Source organism: Hippocampus bargibanti, linkage group LG13 (genome assembly GCF_051943395.1).
Source record: "Hippocampus bargibanti isolate YZ-2025 linkage group LG13, ASM5194339v1, whole genome shotgun sequence".
Lineage (NCBI taxonomy): Eukaryota > Metazoa > Chordata > Actinopteri > Syngnathiformes > Syngnathidae > Hippocampus > Hippocampus bargibanti.
In genome coordinates this window covers 16,303,203-16,323,979 of record NC_142746.1, presented here as the reverse complement: position 1 = coordinate 16,323,979, position 20,777 = coordinate 16,303,203, and the positions used below count along the sequence as shown (strand labels likewise).

Genomic DNA, 20,777 nt, shown 5'->3' with positions numbered 1-20,777 from the left:
ACTGTTTTAGATTTACTATTTAGTACTACCTCACAACTGTTTTTTACCCTCACGTATTTTTCTCCAGCTGGCATCAATGTGGCATCCCCTTAAAATGCCCATCGTGTAGTCAAATGCGGTACCTTTTGAAAATGTTATGTGGACTTTTTCTCAACCACCCAAAGCTCTCTCCACCTGCTGTGACTCAAGACAGGAACAGTCTGTCTGAGCACCTGTGGGGCCGTCCAGCCAGGATGGAGCGCCACGCCTCGGGGTTGAGGCGGGAGGACGCCGCTTTGAAGCAGGAGAGCCTTCGGTACGGCGACATGGTCTTTGTCGATGTGGTGGACACCTACAGGAACGTGCCTTCCAAACTGCTTCAGTTCTACAAGTGGTACGGCAAGTGCTTAATGACTCTGCTTTCCGCCTCCAAAATTGCCCTGGTCCTCTAAGGAAATCAGACATTGAAAAAATGAAAAGTGTGTCATTGCCTCACAAGCGTCCCGCTGTCGGAGACATACTTGCAATCAGTGCCACTGTGTGTCATCAATTATCCAGACATAAGCTACACACTACCAGACTGAGGCCGAATCAATCCAAGGACAAAACGTGCGGCTTGTTAAGGGATTGGTTGGTTATTCATTCGATAGAAATATCACTTTTTCCGCAGGACCGCCATTGCATCTGCCACAAAGCAGATGCACTAATTGCTTGTCACTTCTCATCCATGCGTTACTCGTCTGTGATGTTTGAACTAGAATTGGATTAGCCTTCATTAGTCTCGCAGTGGAGAAATTTACATGTCATAGAAGCAAAGATATGAAAGGAAGAGAAAAGGAAAGTAAGAAGTAGAAAAACTAAATACAGGACCTACTGTAAAGGTTGCTACTCTCGTGGCGCCATCTTGAAGTTAAAAAAAACTAAATAACAAATGTGACACAACACAAAAGACAGACAGTCATTCAATCTTACGCACTTTCTGCACCCTCTTTGTTGCATGAAGCAGTTGTAGATTAAAGTCGAGAGTATCTAAGTGTCCTTTACACCAGTGGCTCAAGAGACGTCATAGTAGAATGTGCAAGCGAAATGTCGAACGCAAACTCAAAGCTGGAGCATCCAATGATGAAAAAAGATTGTCTCACATCTTTTGTCCTTTGAAAATCCGCTTCAATTCCAAGCCGCGACTGTTCCACAGATGTATATGCGCTATGCGATGACTGGGCAAATATTTGTTGTACCACATTTGGCTCCATTTGCATACATATTTCGAAACAATCTTACACCCCCCCAAAATATAATAGATCCTCGTTCAAGGTTTACTGAGGTCACAGGCATTATGCTATCAGTTCGTTCCACAGATGTTTTTGCGCCTTTGGAGCATTAACAGAGATTTTCAGTTAATGTCACACTCTACTCTCAAATCTTCAGACTGGCCATCCTTCTGCATGTTAGTTCCAGTTTCCTTTTATATGTCCTGAATCATCATCATCTCAAATTTCCTTATGTGTGAAAAGAGAATTAACCAAAAGTCTTCCAGTCTACTGACTCTTGTCTTTTTCCTCAATAGCATCGCATTTGTCAAAGTCAGTGTTGACAAGGCACTCTTTGGTGCCTGGCCTGATGTTTTAAGCGCCTGTGTGCAATGCCATTAAGTTTTGCCATGATTGAAAAGACATCCACTTGTAAATACACTCATTCCCAATTTGACAGGTCTGTGGCGAATATTGACTTCAGTCTGCTCCTGAAGACTGATGATGATTGCTTCATCGACGTGGACTCAGTTTTAATGAAGATCCAGCACAAGGGTCTCAAGCGTAGCCATTTCTGGTGGGGGAAGTAAGTACAGACGACCAGCCGGAGTTTTACATCATACCATGTTTGTGAACCATGCCAAGGATCAAGCTCGATCTTGACCCAGTTTCAGACAGAGCTGGGCAGTGGATCGCATCGGAAAGTGGCAAGAGCTTGAGTATGCCAGCCCCGCCTACCCGGCCTTTGCGTGCGGATCTGGCTATGTGGTGTCACGTGACCTGGTGCAGTGGCTCGCCACTAACGCGGAGAGTCTAAAGGCCTACCAGGTAACCCCTTGCTTACCAATCGCCTCGCTGAAGGGGTACTGATAAACGTGTCATGATAGGGAGAAGATGTGAGCATGGGCATATGGATGGCAGCTGTTGGACCACAGAAGTATCAGGTAAAATCTACTAAACTCATGAATTGGAAACGAGTGAAGGGTTCTTTGCATACCTGTCAACCTGCGAGACACTGTGACCTTATTAACGGCTCGATTTTTCCTTACTGAGAAAAAAATATATGCGTGTGTATTATTTCATTGCACAATTTTATGAACAAAATTTCACATATAAACATTAATACTTTTAACAACTTACAACATATTTCTAGCAATAATCACGTATGTTTTTTGTTGTAGAGCACTGTGGTTTTTTTCCTGTGGAAAACAATTCATTTGATGGGTTCAGTTGATAGCATTCCCCTTCGTAATTCAGTTTTTTCACCAGTAAATAAGAAACTAACAAGTGAAAATGCTCTTTCATTGTCTGCATTGCTGTGAGGCCAGCATATAGCCTATTAGTCACACTATTCATAAAGTAGGACTTATGAGAATGTGGTAAAAAATATAGTTGTCTTTTTATGCTTTTTGTAAAAATTGGTCAATCGCAACAGTTTTGACGTGCTGGTTGCTAAGGGGATTTATGTATTTCTTACAATGTATAATGTTTATGAAAAATATGACTGATAATACGGCGAGAAAAAAACACTGTCAAAAGTTTAACTTAAAGGACAACCGACACCATTTTTTTGTTTCCTAACTGACATCAGAAAAACGTTTTATAGCACCTAAAATACCCAAAACACACAGACTGATATTTTTAGTCAAATGCAAAACACCAATAAAAATGACTTGAAATATCCCAAAATGACCTCAGAAAGTTTCAGTTTCAGACGGTCCCGCCCCCTTGGTCGTGACATCTCGCCAGGACGTCTTGCCTTGCTTGAGAATCAAAACAATGGCTTCAGATTCGGAGAAGATGCTTTCTTGTTACTCATCCAGTTATGAATATGATTCAAATAGTTCTGAAGAGGAAAGCATAAATGTTTGTAATCGATTAAAGACGTACATCCGTCTCATTTTGAGGCGCCTGGACTCCAATGCGCCCAGAAAATGCACAAAATGGCGCCCAAGCTCCATTGGAAATGTGCTGATTTGTCTGCTGGGAATTTGTGTCAACTAGTATCAAATAGTAGTCTTGGTGCAACACACAACGATTCACCATCGCGTTATTTGTTTTTTCCTTCTAATTTCGCCATCAACACGAAGTATTCAGACCAAACAAAGTACCCAATATGCATTGCGTGTCGCTTTCTCGGTCAAGGGGCGTTCCAGACGTGATGTCACATCAGGCATCGTCATCAACTCGAAAACAAGACTTTCTGAATATTCAGGGCGAGTCTTCAAATGTAAAATATAGCTATATGCCGTGGAATCGTTGTAAAATACGCTCAGTAGAAGTCATTTGAAGTAATTTTCCAAGTTATGGACACAACTTGTCCGGAGGCGTCGGTTGTCCTTTAACTAATTTCAAAATAAAATTCCACTTGACCGGAACTTGTCTTCTCTGAACTTTTTTGTTTCTTCTTGAGACTTCGCACGGACTTGTTTTCTCTGTGGTCGACTTCGCTTTTTCTCAGTGGTCGACTTTGCTTTTTACGAGTAGCAATACTTGTTTGCGTTTCCCGTACAAACTTTTGTGCCATACACATCTAAAATGTGCAAGAAAATTGTACCTCAGTCTGTCAAATTGTCACAATCGTTCTTTTCCGGTGCAGACATCCATCCATTATCTGTACCAATTATAACTCATTAGGGTCGCGGGGGGTGCTGGAGCCTATCCCAGCCGACATTGGGCACTAGGCGGGGGGACACCCTGAATTGGTTGTCAATCCGTTTATGAATATGAAAAATATCAAATGAACAATGCACGCTGTATTTTTTCCTTCGTTGGAAACTGGACAGTAACACGTGAGATTATGCATTATTATTAGTTAATAGAAATACACTTTGAATTTAAACACAGGCTCTCAACATGCTACATTTATGGAGAAAGAAGAACATATTTTAAAATAAAATGTGTCCCTCTATCCTAAATATATTCAGAATCATATGCAGACTGTAATTATGATTATCGAGCAATGCAGAAAATGCAACCTAAAAAGGGTTTGTTAGGATTTAAGTGCACATGATTAGCCGCTAACATCCTTGGGGGGATGTAATTACTCGAATGCCACTCAATGGAGCGCAGACAACAATCCAGCTTTGGTTCTGCACAAAATTGTACACCTTTGTAAATACTCACCGTGTGCGCGGAGTATCATAAATTATTCATGTGGAGATTGAGGACAGTGTGGGGAAAAAATAACTTCATGTTTTTAAACAAGCATGTAAGCGCATTTCAACATGTAATTGATTTGACCTTGTACCCAAACTTTTGTGGCTTTTTTTTGTGTTTGAACAACGCTCTAACAAAGAAAGGGCATTGAAAACACCCGCTAGCTAATGTCATGCAAATGTTCAAACAAGCGAGTGCAGATGTTTCCCCACCTAAACACTCTGTGCTTGAATGCCACCGCATCCTGTCATTGTGTTGTTTAATCTCCCCAACATGGAATCTTGTTTGTGACGCGTTCACCGAGTAAAATAAACAATTGGCGACGGGCCGTGTTAACACAACTCCTCTCCTGTCCAGGACCCCAGTTGGCTCTGCGAAAAAGAATGCTACCTGGACATGCTGTCGTCCCCTCAGCACACAGCAGAGGAGCTGCGTGCCATGTGGGACAGAAAGAGGATGTGTGGTGACCCTTGTGGATGTCCCTGGGGACAGTAAGATCTGGAATCACATGCCTGATACTTGTGCGCTTTTCTTCTTCATACCTCAAATTGTGATTTAGTTGTTTCAAAGTTCACACTGTATTGCCATGAAGTACAGTGATACCTCGGCTTGCGAACGCTTTAGCTCACAAACTTTTCGCCTTACGAACATTAAATTCGCGAGAATATAATCTTCGCATACGGCAAACGAACCAAACCACACAGCGCCATGGTGGCTTGCGGACTAGTTTTCGGCGGATGAACACCAAACCACACGGTCGAACAGCGCCACGTTGGCTGGCGGACTAGTTTTCCACACCCACTTTCTTTGGGTGTAGACGTGGTTTGTTATCGAGTGGAGTACTTTTGCTATTATGGGGCTGAAAAAGACCCCACCACAGGCTAGTGTTCAGCCGAAGAGGACACAAAATAAAATTACGGTCGAGCAGAAGAAGGAGATCATCGAAAAACACGAACAAGGTGCGCGTTTGTGTGACTTAGCGTCCCAGTACCGGTATGCTAAGTCGACCATTGCTACGTGTGGCTAAGGGTGTTTCTGTGTTGTCTAAGCAACTGTCTCAGGCAATAGAAGAGGTTGAAAAACTTCTGTTGATTGGGATTAACAAAAGCAGCGAGCAAGGGGCATTGTGAGTGAGGATATTATCGCCGAGAAAGCATGGCAAATTCACTCGGATATCATCAAGAGGCAACTACATCAACTACCATCACAAAGGTAAATAAAACGACTATTATACTGTAGTTTATTTCTTTAATTACAATCCAATAGCACATTTATTATATAGTACATAAAATACGGTATATTTTGTGTAGTTTTAAGTATTATTTAGTAGACAATTATGTTTTATGGGGACCTGGGAACCGATTATTCTCATTTTTAATGGTTTCTTATGGGAAATAAATGTTTGGCAGACAAACTTTTCGCCTTACACACACTTTCTGGGAACCAATTAAGTTTGTATGCCGAGGTGTCACTGTATTTTGATCAATACACACTTTTTCAAGAAGAAAAGATGATATTGCTATTTTATGCCCCTAAATGGCCAATCATTACTGTCCTGCCACCCGGTTATCATTGTGCAAGATAGTGACGTTGCCTTATTGTATTTGTAACGATAACAACAGCAGCACAGATTCCACGTGGACACATTGTTGTACAATTTCGAAACTTGACTCCTTCACGGGACATAAAGAAAATGTCAAATAGATGAAAGCGTTTCTTGTGTATTGTGGGGGCAAAAAAGGCACATTTATATTCTTGTCGGATCTGCATTCACCTGCTATCATTTTATTTGAGTTCCAGCTCAATAACTGTGAAGGTCTGCCGTCGACAGATGCACCAGTTTGTGACCAAAGTCCTTTTTTTTTATATCTAAAACAGAATCAGAAATCACTCTGAAGTAGCGGACTGTTCGTTTTCCTAAAACATAAATCATGAACCTGGAGAATATTTTGGGGGGCGTGGGGGTTTATTTACACTTTGTTTCAAATCTGTTTAACAATGAATTTTTATCTTTTTTACCCCTCTTCACCTCCACAGATTTGGAAGAAAAAAACTAACGTGACTGAAGTGTAGACTTTCGGCTTGAAGAGGTTTCACAAAAAAGTGACATTTTGCAATTGTGGATATTTTATGCAAATCTTATCTATTTTTAGGGGTTGACTGCTCAAGCTTCTATGTTGCGGGTCTTGTTGCTTTCACCCTTTTGTGAAAAGCACACGAGTTGAATACGCTGATTATTTTCATTGATTTTTTTTTCTCCACTAAGATCATCACCTTTCAGTTCAAGAAAAAAAACAACTTTAACTCATTCACTGCCAGACATGTACCAAAATGGGCCCACCCCAGTGCCTGGGTTTTTGTTATTTTCACTCAAATTCCAGGACCCACAAAATACAGTAAAGTCTCGTTATATCGATATTCAAGGGAGTCCGAAAAAATATCGATATAACCGGGACTATCGATATATCCGACCCTGTTTGCATGTAATTTTCTCCGTGCGTGCATAGAAATAGTATCGATATAACCGGGACTATCGATATATCCGATATCGATATAACGAGACTTTACTGTATTGAGTTTTAGGACGACATAAACATTTAATACAGCTTAAGAAACCTTAGACTGTCTTCTTTCATCAGAAAATAATAGTTAATTCCAAAGTTGTAATGGTCTGGAGTAATATGAGGTGCCAGAGGTCTGACCGGTGCTTTATCGCCTTACATAAAAGAACACCCCATCATCATTTTTGTTGTCTTCTTTGGTGAAGTGAGCGAGAAACGTTATATATTCAGAGTGAACCACTCATCTCACCCAATGTCGGAAAAGGGTAGGCTCCATCTTACCTATTATCCTAATGACGACAATTAACTCATTCACTGCCATTCACGAATGTATTCAAGAATTGAAAATATGACGTAGAGCACCATTCCTGAATTTATTCGGGTTTTGTTTTTTCATGCTTGGGTGCCGATAAAGCGCTGGCCATGTTTTTTTTCTTTTCAACAAGGGGGCAGCATTTCCATTTTTTCCATTTGAGTGCTTTGTTCCAGCTTTAGCTGTTGTTAAAGCGCCATATAAATCAATATGTATTAAATTGTATTTTGGACAGCCGGCCTCATTTCACGCTCACATAACTCCAGACCCATATACTTTAGGAATTAACACTTTTTTTCTGATGCAAGAAGAGAGTCGCAGGTTTCTAACACTGTATTGGATGTTTATGTAGTCCTAAAACTCAATATTCTTAGGGTCTTGGAATTCAAGTGACAATGACAAAAACCCTGGCTGTGGTGTGGACTCATTTTTGCACGTCTGGCAGCGAATGACTTAACATACAGGACCATCAGTTGCTTTTGTCATCTTTTTTTTTGCAATTGGAAAGGAACTGTAGATACCCTGTGCTCATGATAAATTGCGAACAAAAAATGCTCCCGTTTTATTGCCGCTGTTACTAGTTTTGTTTTTCTGCTAAGTGTGTAGATTGGCCGCCATATCTATGGCATCATTATTTGAACATTATTTGTACTCACGCAGACCATTCGACACTGCTGTCAATCACCCTCATCCATCCATGTGTGGGTCTCTCCGGGAGGAAGAAATCATTTATTCATGACACCCGAGATCAGCCTTTCTGACTGTTTATGACTCTCAGGAATGAGGAGGTAATATTAGACACATCATCACAACTTTCATTTCCACTCAGAAGATAAGCATCTCCTCGCCGCGCTGTCTGCCGTCATCTTCACACCGCAGCCGTATTATGTGTGGCGTACTCGGTGCACCGGGTCACATGGAAATAATCCGTAAAGACGTTAGTACTTGTCAATGCTTCTCTTGAGTGAATCGTATTTCATAAGCCCGCCCGACCAGTCGTATGGAACAGCTTCAACCGAATGAGTGCATGTGCGTGTGTGTGATAATTGGTTCGGTGATTGACGGGCGTAAGAGGGGGTCACAAATGAGCTCAGGCAGTGTACGTCTGCAAATAAATAAATAAATAAACACAACTTTTTCCCCATATGATAAATGATGGCTTAAAACAGTGAAATAGTTAATTATTCCTCCTTATCCCAAAGAGGATGCAATGAGGCAGACGGGAGGCTTTGCAAACAAGTGGGAGCTGGTAAAAATATGCGCAAGCACATATTGCCTTGGGTGCGACGGCATGAATATTAATCAGGTTGTTTAATGTCTATACATCAAGTGCTCTTGAGTGTCGTTAGCCTGTGTAATTGTATGTTACCAAACCTAACAGCTGTCTTCTGAGTGACTCTCGTGCATTCGGATAACCCGTCACACAGATGAGATCTAATATGCATTATCATATACATATACATTATCACAAAATTTAGCAATACCCAAAGATGATTTTAGGAAAAAACAAATAGACGCTCCCCAACTTACGAACGAGATATGTTCCAAACGGTCGTTCGTAAGGTGAATTCGTACGTTTGTATGGAATGTATGTTGAAGGCTTCTATAAGTATGTTTAAGGCTTGTACTGTATAAGTAACCTGTATTGGTTTGTATTGAAAAATAAACATTTAATAAAATACATGCTCTATAAAGATATGTACAGTGACACCTCGGTTTACGAACGCCTTGGCTTACGAACTTTTCGGTTTACGAACGTTACATTTAGGAAAAATTTATCTTGGCATACGAACTATTTTTCGGGCTACACACAGAGCTGCCACAATGAGTGATGTGTCGTTCGGGAACAAGCCCGTTCTCCTAACAAGAAAATGGTGGCCGACTGTTTTGTCCTCTATTCCCCGCCCCCAGTCTTCGGTAAAAGCCACGTGATTGGTCAAGAACGCAGCCATAGGGGGGGGGGGGGGCGTTAAACATTAAAGAGACAGCCAGACAACAGAGAGAGAGTGAAAAAACACACATACACACAGGAAAGGGAGACGACAGAGCTTGAAACAAAAAAAAAAAAAAAACAAAAGTGAAATGGTGAGAAAATGGATAGAAAACAGTGAAATTTGGACTTCTTTCAACTTTGATAGTTTAAAAGCAGAGTGTCAACTGGAAGGTTAAAATATCCCATCAATCAGGCTCCACAAATAACCCGCACAAGCCATCTGTATATACACTTGATGCAAAAAGCTATCAACCCAGCTAAACGGAACACAATTGATGAGGAAAAAGGTAAAATTACCGCAGAGAAAGCACCTCTAAGGGATCATTCCTCAAGATGGTGAAAGAAGGCTACGTTCCTCATCAAGTGTTTAATGCTGATGAAACAGGCCACTCCATTCCATCAAGCCATCAATGACCCTCACAAAGGTAAATAAACCGAATGTATTATACAGTGCAGTTTATTTCTTTAATTATAATAGCATAGCACATTTACCATACATAAAATAAGGTATATTTTGTGTAGTTTTAAGGCTGAGAAAATTAGAAAGTAGAAAATTATGTTTTATGGGGACCTGGGAACGGATTATTCTCATTTGAATGGTTTCCTATGGGAAAATATTTTTTGTGATGCACACTATTCACCTTACACACTGTCTGGGAACCAATTAAGGTATCACTGTACACGTGTACAACTGGAGAGAAGACGACATATGTTCCTACAAAAATGCCCGTAAGTACCGTTGTTCGTAACTCGAATGTTCATAAGTAGGGGAGTGTTTGTACTTTAAAGTCATCTTTTATTTTTTTGTATCAATGGGAATTTTAATCCACATTAGGGAAAAGAGTGTGAAGAGAGAAATATGAACTTTTCATCAGACTCTTACTTTATGTACACATTTCAAAATGTGTATTTTATGTGCTGGAACCAATTTTTAGTTTTGTGATTTCCTTGTGAGGATTTTCCAATGATGATGGATGGATGGATGTTGGTCCTATTTGGAATCTTTCAAGTGCCGATGTAGAAGTGCCACTGTTTGATAAATGTTGAATTGAGCATACTCAGAACTTTGCCAAAATGGTTTGTTCCCATTAGAATATTTATGAACTCTCCATCTCTGTCCTTAAAGCGCAGGCTGATGATAAATAACCAAATCTTCCAAGGAATGGGTGGGGATGATGAGTGTACTGGTCCCCTGCGCAAACACCAGCATGCCTGAATCAATCTCAGTGTCCATGAGCGAGAGAGGAAAAAAAATGTGATTCGTGGCGGGTTTTTGATGAGTGATTGTGATGGACTCAAGTGAGCTCGTCTGCTATTTGCATGTTATCATACTTGCTTAGAGCAAACAGCGAGAACAATAGCTTCTCTTTCACATCCTGTTTTAGAAACAAATTGACAGTCATGAAAATTATTGTGGGGAGTACCTTGGAAGAGAGGCGAGCTTTGATAAGACTCGAAAAAGACACGGGCAGCTAACAGTTGGAAGTTGCTGTAAAATTGCTGCCATTTTCAGCCCAACATTGACTACATTTGAGGCTCTTGAATATGGCTGCTTCTGTTGGGTGCACCAAAAAAAAAAGACGTGTTCTGTGATTATATAGTTCTGATTTTTTTTTGTATTTGTGTATTTTTAGTGTTTGCAGTTGTGAGCTGGGCTGAATAAGGATTACACAAATGCATGTCCTCAAGTTTGTGGTAAGCGTAAAAGGAATATGTTTTTTTTTCTCAACCATTGACATCTATGGAAATCCATTCTAAAATTCATGTTTTGAGGGATGTGAAAGGGACTGGAGAAGTACCCGAAGAAACCTTTAACAGGAAGACCTGGACCAAAATTTCATCCCAAAACCTCAATATTGAGACAGATACAGGTAACATCCAAATTACGAACGGGTTCCGTTCCGACAAAACGGTCACAAGTCAAACGGTCGTAAGTCGAAATCCATTCAAAATGGCTGACGCGAGGTTTATACGACAGGATAGTAATAATAATAATAATAATAATACATTATATTTCAAGCACCTTTCAAAGCTCTCAAGGACACTTTACAGTCACAGACAAGCATAGATACAATAATAAATAAAATACAATTATAAATAGTATACTACTAATAATACTATATTACTATACTATGTATAGGATAGTATACAATGTCAATCTGTTGTTTTTAAGCCACATTTTCTATTGAATACTATTTTATATACCAAAACTATTTACAGTTCATTTATAAATGTTATAACTTTAGTCTACTTTTTATCATTTTATATTTGGTATTATTTTTATTACTCTATACCTGTACCTGTAATATATGCCAGAATTAAAAAAAGGGTCTGGCAGTCGTATCGTAAATACGGGTGGTCGTAAGTCGCACCGGTCGTAAATTGGATGCTACCTGTATACTAATCAAGATTTACGTCGTTCTGCTCCCATTTGAATTCAGATGCATATTCCAGCACTTTGGATGTTGGTTCACTAGATGGCGCTATTTCTCTTCATGGCTTTATACTAGAGTAGAGGTTCTCACACTTTTTCAACATGGGAGCTACTTTTGAAATGACCGAGTCAAAATGATCGACCCATTACGTATATTTATTGAGAAATATGTTGAGGATTCTTGCAATTTATGTTGATGTATAACCGCATATGTTGCACAACACAACATCATTATGTACAGTATTTGCCATTACCTGAGTCCACTAAGTGACTTTGATAACTGGCAAACGGGACAAACGCACTTTGAAAATGTCATCGTGAAAAAAACGTCCGTATGACAGTGATACTTTTTTTTGTCTTACTTGGTCCAGCTCCTCCATTTATTTTTACATTCTATCTTACGTTTAAGAGGAAAAAACGAACGGAAAATGTGGATGGAACTAACGACTGGCTTGTTAACTTTGCAACGCTCAGGGGCGTTGTTTGAGCACGCAGGGTACCTAAGAATGACGTGTCATCTGATTGGTTGTCCATTGTATCAATTAAGTAACGGGATGGCTGATAGGTTGGCGTCTCACTTGTTTTATTCAAAACTAGTCACCTTTATTTTTATAGCGTCAGTTCATGACAATGTCATATCACCTTGTCATGCGATCGTAAAAACAAAACACGCAAGCTTGAAGAATCTTTAATTGTTGTTCATCGATCAGTGTAAAATATTAACATTTTTATGAGTATGTTAAAAATAATGTAAATGTAATTTATACTTCAATAATGAACACTGAGATATTCATAGAAATGTTGCTACCCCCCTAAAAAAACACCACGTTAAATGGAATGGTAAAAAAAACAGGACGATTTGAGCTGCGGTGGCTTGATGAACAGGATCCACGTGTCTCTCAAGGCACTCCAAACATCCACGTGTTTTGAAGATAGACTTCAACTAAGCACTCCGTTCGTTAAAAAGCAAATGTCTCTCCCTTTAAAAAGCGCCTTTCTAACTTCAAGGTACTCAAAAGGCTTTTAAAATTCCGCCTCCTTTCACAAAATGATGATAGCGTACGTGGCCATTGTAGGAGATTCAATGTCGGCGACACACAAAGAAACCTAAGCAAGCCTCGAATATTTCACGACAATTTCCTCCAAAGCTAAATTGTAAGATGAACACTTTTCAAAACATGGGTTGCATTTGCTTCTGAGGAGTGTTTATTCCAACCTGAACATTGGCGTCATGATTTCAGCCTACTCTCTTTGCCTTTGCTTCCACCAAGAGACACGGCAAAGGCTACAGTTTCACAAGATATGAACAGTGGCGTGATCATTTTAACATTTCCAACCATAGAGGCAGAGCGCAGACTTGATTGACTTCCATCAGAAGTCTCATGTTCTTAAAAAAAAAAAAAAAAAAAAGTGATAATGAAAGTTTTCATGGACGTAAGGCTTGGGGAGTGAGTGACGAGGAGGAAACAGCGGTTTAGGGCTGCTCAGTGCTCAACTTTTGGCTCAGTTTCAGCTTCTCGATGCATTCGGCTGAGGAGCTCCACCAGGCTTTCCAGCTGAGGGTTCCCCCCAAATCCCCTGATTAGATGGTAAGCCTCAGTCTCCAGCTCTCGCAGTGTCTGACGGGTGTATGCAAACGAGCCCACCTTCTCCAGGTAGTCCACGCAGTAACGCTTGATGTCCAAGTTATCAGTGCGCTGCCTGAGGATGTTCTGCACCTGGGTGCTCTCTGGACGTGACCAAATGGCGTGAATGGTGGGGAAAGAGAACTTGCCTTCCGTCAGGTCCTCGCAGAAACTCTTGTTCTCACTGTATTCACGAGAACTCAGGTTGGCGTAGTCATCCCGGATCTGGAAAAAGAGGCCCAGAGTGTCCAGGAGGGGTTTCAAGTCCTGCTTCCAATCGGAGAAGAGCTGCATCAGGCCCACGGCTAGGCCAAAGAGACCTCCGGTTTTCTGAAGCACCATGTCGCGGTACTCCTGCTCCGTTGGACAGGTGTACGTGTCCCTCCAGTGGATGTCCAGGCCCTGACCGCGGTGCAGCTCCAGCAGTTGCCGGGTGAACACGCGCACGGCTTCGGGGTTGTCCAACGTTAACACCTTCTCCAAACCCAGAAAGTACACGTAGTTGGCAGAGTTGATGACGGATGGCACGCCGTAAATGCTGTGGGCAACGGGGAAGCCTCGCCGCAGATTTGAGTTGTCCTCTATGTCATCGATGAGCAAACTGGCGTTGTGCAACATTTCGGTCACTTCGATGATCACCTGAATTAAGAAGACAACAAAACTCCAATGATGTATGCTGATGCACTAAAACTTGTGCACAGCAGAGGGTGCCAAACTCCACCATTCGAGTACAGACAGCCAAATGGTGAGTGATTGAACTCTTACACTTACACACTCCTAATTAGTGGATGAAGGACGACACACTTCTTCAGTCCTAAAATCGCTTTGCTTAATATTAGGTGATAAATACACGAATAAGAAAATGCGTTGCTTTTTAGAAAAATACATTCATTTCCTTTTTCATCCAACACAGTTGTGTTCCTAAATTTGCCTTGGTGGAACGAACTGGGAGCGGGACTTTCTGAAAATGTCCGATTCGCAGCTCAATTTTTTTGCAGATTTTGGACACTTTAAGTCATTTTTATTGGTGTTCTGCATTTGACTAAAAATATCATATGGCGTGTTTTGGCTATTTTAGATGCTATAAAACGTTTTTCTGATGTCAGTTAAAAAAAAACAAAAAGTGACGTCGGTTGTCCTTTAAATCTTATCCCGACTGGAAACGTTGACACTGATGTTGAATGACAAAATTGCAGCATCAATATGCTACCCTGTGAGAGGATACGAGACGTAGCGTCGTAGTAAGTCAAATGGCGGCCTTGTGTTTTGAAACCTGGTGGGGAGTGAGAGCTGTTTGCACAAAGAGAGGCTCAGTGGGTCAAGCAGATGGCCAAGGCTGCCAAACACCATCTTTCCTTGACCCTGAAACCTCAGTGAGCTACTTTACACACAACGGTCTTCTCTTCTTCTCAAACATTTGGTTTTCAAGGGCTCCCCCATAATTACATGTAACGACAAGGCATACCTGTGCTGTGACGTTCATCTTTTTTTTTTTTAAGATAGTGCTAGCTGTGTTAAAGACTAAAGTGACAGCTAAAATTGTCAGCATGCTAAGCGATTTTCCCATTATTTTTTGTTTTTCTAAATGTTTCATGGTAATTATCCATTTCCTATTTAATAGAAAGGAAATGAAGCGAAAAGAACCGAAACAAATTAAGTATTTACTAATCGCCACCAGCTGGTGTGCACTGCTTCCTCTAATATGAGGCTTGTTGTAAACTGTGCTGGTTTGTTTATATGTTGAAAAACATTTTGCTAAATTACTTGCTTCCAAATATTTTGCCTCACCTGTCCAAATTAATACAGTAAAGTCTCGTTATATCGATATTCTCGGGAGTCGGAAAAAATATCGATATAACCGGACTATCGATATATCCGATCTTGCGGGAATGTAATTCTCTTGAGTTCATAGAAATAGTATCGTAATAAGCAGTACTATCGATATAACCGATATCCATATAATGAGACTTTACTGTAGTTATCGAAAAGTGCATGTCAGTGCTTGAAATACTGTTGGCATGCAAATATACAGTATCAGGTTTATGTGGTTTGTCTTAAAATCGAAGCCTTTAATTGACTAAAAGCAAAGGAAGACATACATTTTTGAATTTATGTCTTTGACTCATTCACTACCATTAACAAATTTATTCGGGAATTGAAAATATGACATTGAGCGCCATTCCCAAATTTGTTGGGGTTTTGTTTATTCTGCTTGGGTGCCGATAAAGCACTGGCGATGGTCTCTTCTCTTCTTCTTTTCCTTTTGGCTTTTCCCTTCAAGGGGTCGCCACAGCGAATCAGTGTCCTCCATCTTCGGAGGTTTGATTCACATGTTTGTTTTTGGCCAAGCTTTTACGTCGGATGCCCTTCCTGACACAACTATCTGTATTTATCCGGGCTTGGGACCGGCACAAGAAGACTTATGTCCCCTTGTTGCTACAGAACAAGCAGTAAAAGGCTCCCAAACACAAAATGGTCAGTGGCACGGCAATGTTTTTTTTTTTCGTTTCCACAAGGGGGCAGCATTTCCCATTTTTCCATGTCAGTGCTTTGTTCCAGCTTCAGCTGTTGTTGAAGCGCTATAAAAACCAATATGTATGTATTGCATTGTATTTTGGACAGCCACCCTCATTTCAAGCTCATATAACTCCAGATCCATATAATTTGGGAATTAACTTTTTTTTCTGATGAAAGAAGAGAGCTGAAAGTTTCTTACAATGTATTAATAGTTTATATAGTCCTAAAACTCAATATTCTATGGGTCCTGGACTGGATTGGACACATTTTTGCACGTCTGGCAGTGAATTAGTTAAATTGGTTCTGATCTGTGTGTCTGACTACATGAAGCAGGAGGAAAATATTAAGCTAGTTTTTGGGTCCATTTCAGGCCCCTCTGCGGTGCAAATGGACTTAAGCCAAGCGGATCTTGAATGTTCCACTCGATTAAATAAATATGGATTTTTTTTTTGTTATTCAACCAACCGACGTTTAACAAGTAGCAGCCAGTTATGTGACCACAGTCCAATTCTTAGTGATATCTTATGAAGGCTGTGACTCTGCATTTGTCACGAATTAGAGGCCCTTAGCTAGAAACAGCAGACAAAGTCAGAAATAACTCATTTTATGAAAAAAGGCAACTATATACAGAGCTCAGTAAAAAAAAAATAGTAAACCCTTACGTGAAGTAAATTTGGCAATTTCTCAGTGAGCACGATGGCAAAATATCAATCGCAGCCAAACCGTGCGTAACTCCATTTTAAATGATGCGCCGTCATTTTTGCAAGTTTCGTGGGATGATTCAAATGTTGGTGTGCAGACAGTCAAATATTTGCAAGAAAAATGGTCCACATTTGTGGGAGTACAGTGACACCTTGGCTTACGAACTTAATTAGTTCCCAAAAAGTGTGTAAGGCGAAAAGTGTGTATTCCAAATATTAATTTCCCATAGGAAACCATTAAAATAGAATAATCTGTTCCCAGGTCCCCATAAAACAATTTAACTAAATAAGCCTTACAACTACACACAATATACCTTATTTTATGTAGAATAAATGTGGTATGGTATTGTAATTAAAGAAATAAACTGTACTGGATAATAAAGTCATTTTATTTACCTTGGTTATGGTCATTGATGGCTTGATGGAATGGATAGCTTTTTGCATAAAGTGTCTCAAGGACACTCAAGGTTGTACATCTTAGAAGTTGTGATATAGCAACAGATGGCGCAGACACACTAGAAACTTCATTAATAGCTGGTTCCCTTTCTTGTATGTTCTCTTCAAATTGTACAGATGGCTTGTGCGGGTTATTTGTGGAGCCTGATTGATGGGATATTTTAACCTTGCAGTCTACACTCTGCCTTTTCACTGTGTTTTCTCTCAATTTTCTCACCATTTCACTTTGTTTTTTTTTTCAAGCTCTGTCGTCTCCCTTTCGTGTGTGTTTCTGTTTCTGTAAGGCCTCCCCCCACTCACTGCTTTAACCGAAAACTGGGGATGGGGAATAGAGGCGCCATTTCAAGCTTCGTTCACTTCAGAGATCTAGCTCCAAGAATCGGATCGTTCGCGAACGACACATCACGCATTGTGGCTCTCCGTGTGTTTCCCGAAAAATAGTTTGTATGCCAAGATTATACTCTCGCGAATGTAACGTTCGTAAGGCGAAACGTTCGTCAGCCAAAGCGTTCGTAAGCCGAGGTATCACTGTAATTGATAGTGTAGGAAATATTGATTGTGCAAGTAAATGATTTTCTATCACAGTTTTACCATTTGGGAAACGCAGAATACGGCTCTTGAAATACAGAATTTTGCTTGGCTAAGCGTTTTGCAACACTGGAGGGAACAGAGCAAGCACAACCGTACAACGGGAACCTCACCACGTACTCCACAGACAGTTATCGTAGACTTTATGTACTGTACAAATGAATGACACAGTACACCAATGTCACTCCTTTCATCTATCTGAAGGCGCACTTGTTTCCATGGCGGCGCCTTCTTGGCAGCGGAGCGCTAATGATGCCGAGAGGAGTGCTCTCATTTTGCGTGATGGGTTCAGTGGGAGTTTAGCGAGCGGCGGGCAAAGAGGAGGAGGAGGAGGGACATGCTATGCCATATTTCACCGCAATTGGAATTAGAAGGCTTGTGGCAAAGGACTTAAGTCAGATTTGTTGATAATGTCAACATATGGAGGTCGCGTGGAGTGCAAACACGAAACAAATATGAATATGACCCATTTTAGGACATATAGCCACACATTTTTTGGAGATGTTTTTTTTTTGTGTTTTGTTTTGCAAACAAATGTGTTTTATTCTCAAGACCTTATGGCAATTTTGTTTTGGTTATTCCATCTGACTTATCTTCACTTCCACAAATTTGAAATCATTACCCCCCCCCCCCCCCCCAAAAAAAAAAAAAAACTGCTTGTGCAGTTTTAATGAGGTTGACAATTGCCACTGTTTAATATAAGTGCATCTGTTTTAAAATCAAAACGATGTAGAGGTATCCCCACAACTGGATGTTTGTTCTGTGGGGAACTAACACAACAGCTCATGTCCAACGCACATAGCACCCCCAATTGGACAAATAGGAGATTGATATACGCTATTTATTCCTTTTTTAATTTTTACATATTGAATTTTATGAGGATTTTTTAAAACATTTTGAAGAGCAGATTCAACCATGTCTGACAGGTGACTTACTCCTGTCATTTATAATGATAATCCCATGTTTCAAAAGCAATTAGGCACATTCATTTTTAATCACTCGCTCTGTAATTCTCCAAGCACAATGGTTGTGATCAATAAGAAAAACTATTGAATCCCAAGTCTCTCACTCAAATGTAATTTGACTTAAAGGACAACCGACGTCTCCGAACAAGTTGTGTCCATAATTTGTAAAATGGCTTCAAATGACTTCTACTGAGCGTATTTTACAAAGATTCCACCGCATATAGCTATATTTTACGTTTTAAGACTTGTGCTGAATATTCCCGAAGTCTTGTTTTTGAGTTGGTGAGGAGTCCGTATGTGACGTCACTGAAGGAACGCCCCTTACCGGAAAAAAAAAGACGCATTGTAACGGTCCTTCAATCATGTCAATGTATTTTGCTGTAATGCCTCTGTATAATGCTGACTGAGTCAAAGGTGGAATAAATCTGATTCTGCCAGATTAATGTAGCATGTGACAAACAAGCCTGCCAATGTAACATTTTCCTCCTGTTAGAAAATGAATGAATGGATGGGTGAATGCATGCATGGCTTCCAATAAACTCGAAACAATGTAAAGTGATTACATTTATTTTGGGTAATCTGAAATTGTATTTGACCATGTAAATTTTCACATGCAGTTTTCCCAAACACAAATTCAGTTCTTATCCCTCCCAAACTAACCATTTTCAAAGGCAACATTCACTGCCTTTGAAAACACTTGCAATTGTGTGCCATGCAGTGGGTCAGAGGCTTTAGGATTTCGTTCCAATTGCTCACCTGCAGTTTATTCTCTGGAACATTGAGCCAGTGGTTGAATGCTTGAGCAAGCTTTGTACGCACTTGTTTTCCTGAGGACACCACAATGAAAAAGTGGTTTGATTATTTGAATCTATTTGATGTGATGTGAAATTATCAGGTAACTAAAACACACCAAAAAAAGACTTTCTTACATTATATGTCTGGTATTGAAAAATAAATGCTAGAAGGAATATCATTTTTGTACAGAATTTTGGATACTGAATAGAACAACCCAGTGCTCAATTTATAACGTTGAAAAATCCAAAAGAAGTTTGAGAGGAATTCACCTGGCAGTTGTAACAAGTATTTGTAAGGCTCCAGGAGAATTCGCTCTGAGGTTGCTCCTGGCTCCCCGTCCATCACGTCACAATGATTTGAGGTCTTGTTAACGGAAGAAAGAGACATTTTTATGAAAAGGGGACAAAAAGAAAATAATGTTCAACTTTAAAAGAATGAAAAACAATCAATGTGAGACAGGGCTTGACTTAACAACGCCTGCTGCAAAAACGTATATCAAAAGCAGGAAGAACTAAAAAGATGCTATTATGTAGTACTTAGAGTGGCCATATACTCATAATCAGAAACAAATTCATTTCATTCCTTTCATCACTTTGCTGCTGTGAAATGTAAATTTCTCCACAGTGAGACTAATAAAGGCAAATCCAATCCAATCCAAATATAACTATGTATGTATTCATTTATTGGGTGGGGTTGGAGCAGGAAGCAGTATTAAGAAATTTTGTGAATGGATGAAAATTGTAATGAATGGATGCTTGTATGATATCAACCGTAATAATGCACGAAGAAGAAATTAACAGTTCAGTTCACGTACATGGGATTGATTGATTTTTATAACAGTCGAAGTTATTAAAAACTTGCTTTTAAACAAAAAAAATACAAAGGAAAATAAAAATGGTCGACTCGAATGAATTGTCATTGTAATCAGTGTATGAGTACAAAGTTAAAGAAAAGCATGATCAGCTTTATTAATGTTTTATACATTTAAAATGTAGAAATGTCTTCAGTTCTACCTACCTTGGTTGTCTTGGGTATCAGAATGATGACTGTCCGTTCCTGTTTAGCCACACGACGAGTGTGTGTTAGCTTGCAAAGTAACACCGACGAGAACACAGCGCGCTTGCCGGGTTGCTTTTAGCAAGACTGTAATTCAATGTTCGAATACCGCAAACACGACTTAACTTCCAAATTCACAAAGGGATATCAGTGCAGTAATCTCCTACGGCGCCAGCTCGTGGGGTTGTTGTGCTATTCTATCGCTGGACAGATAATGCCTGCTGTCAGAATAGTTAGCTTGTTGAAGCTAAATTTATATTCGCGTCGAGCTCAGAGTATGCTCTACGGAAACAGAGAAATTGCCCGATAGACTTGTACTTGACAGGGAACTAAAAGGGGGCGTCAAATCGGGACAACCGTGAACGGAAACGAACGCACCCATGTA

General features: G+C 40.1%; 2 protein-coding genes across 8 annotated transcripts in view; one reads left to right on the top strand and one right to left on the bottom strand.

The window, feature by feature from the left end:
* Nucleotides 1–13,469, top strand: part of b3galnt2 (beta-1,3-N-acetylgalactosaminyltransferase 2) — a 23,231-nt gene extending 9,762 nt beyond the window's left edge. For 2 of the 7 annotated variants that reach the window (XM_089011408.1, XM_089011401.1), the window contains exons 8-17: nt 190–373; nt 1,690–1,815; nt 1,898–2,057; nt 2,117–2,173; nt 4,746–4,909; nt 6,426–8,050; nt 10,890–10,950; nt 11,029–11,126; nt 13,197–13,278; nt 13,345–13,469. In XM_089011408.1, coding sequence (XP_088867534.1) covers nt 190–373; nt 1,690–1,815; nt 1,898–2,057; nt 2,117–2,173; nt 4,746–4,883 — 665 coding nt within the window. In that variant the 3' untranslated portion in view covers nt 4,884–4,909; nt 6,426–8,050; nt 10,890–10,950; ... (1 more) ...; nt 13,197–13,278; nt 13,345–13,469. The other 5 variants (XM_089011404.1, XM_089011405.1, XM_089011406.1 and 2 more) reach the window with 5 other exon arrangements.
* ggps1 (geranylgeranyl diphosphate synthase 1) lies at nt 11,544–20,777 on the bottom strand. The gene is made up of 4 exons (XM_089011409.1): nt 20,354–20,777; nt 19,606–19,699; nt 19,298–19,368; nt 11,544–13,953 (listed from the first exon to the last, which is right to left on the bottom strand). Exons 2-4 carry the CDS (start codon nt 19,676–19,678, stop codon nt 13,174–13,176), a joined length of 924 nt encoding a protein of 307 aa, XP_088867535.1. The 5' UTR covers nt 19,679–19,699; nt 20,354–20,777; the 3' UTR covers nt 11,544–13,173.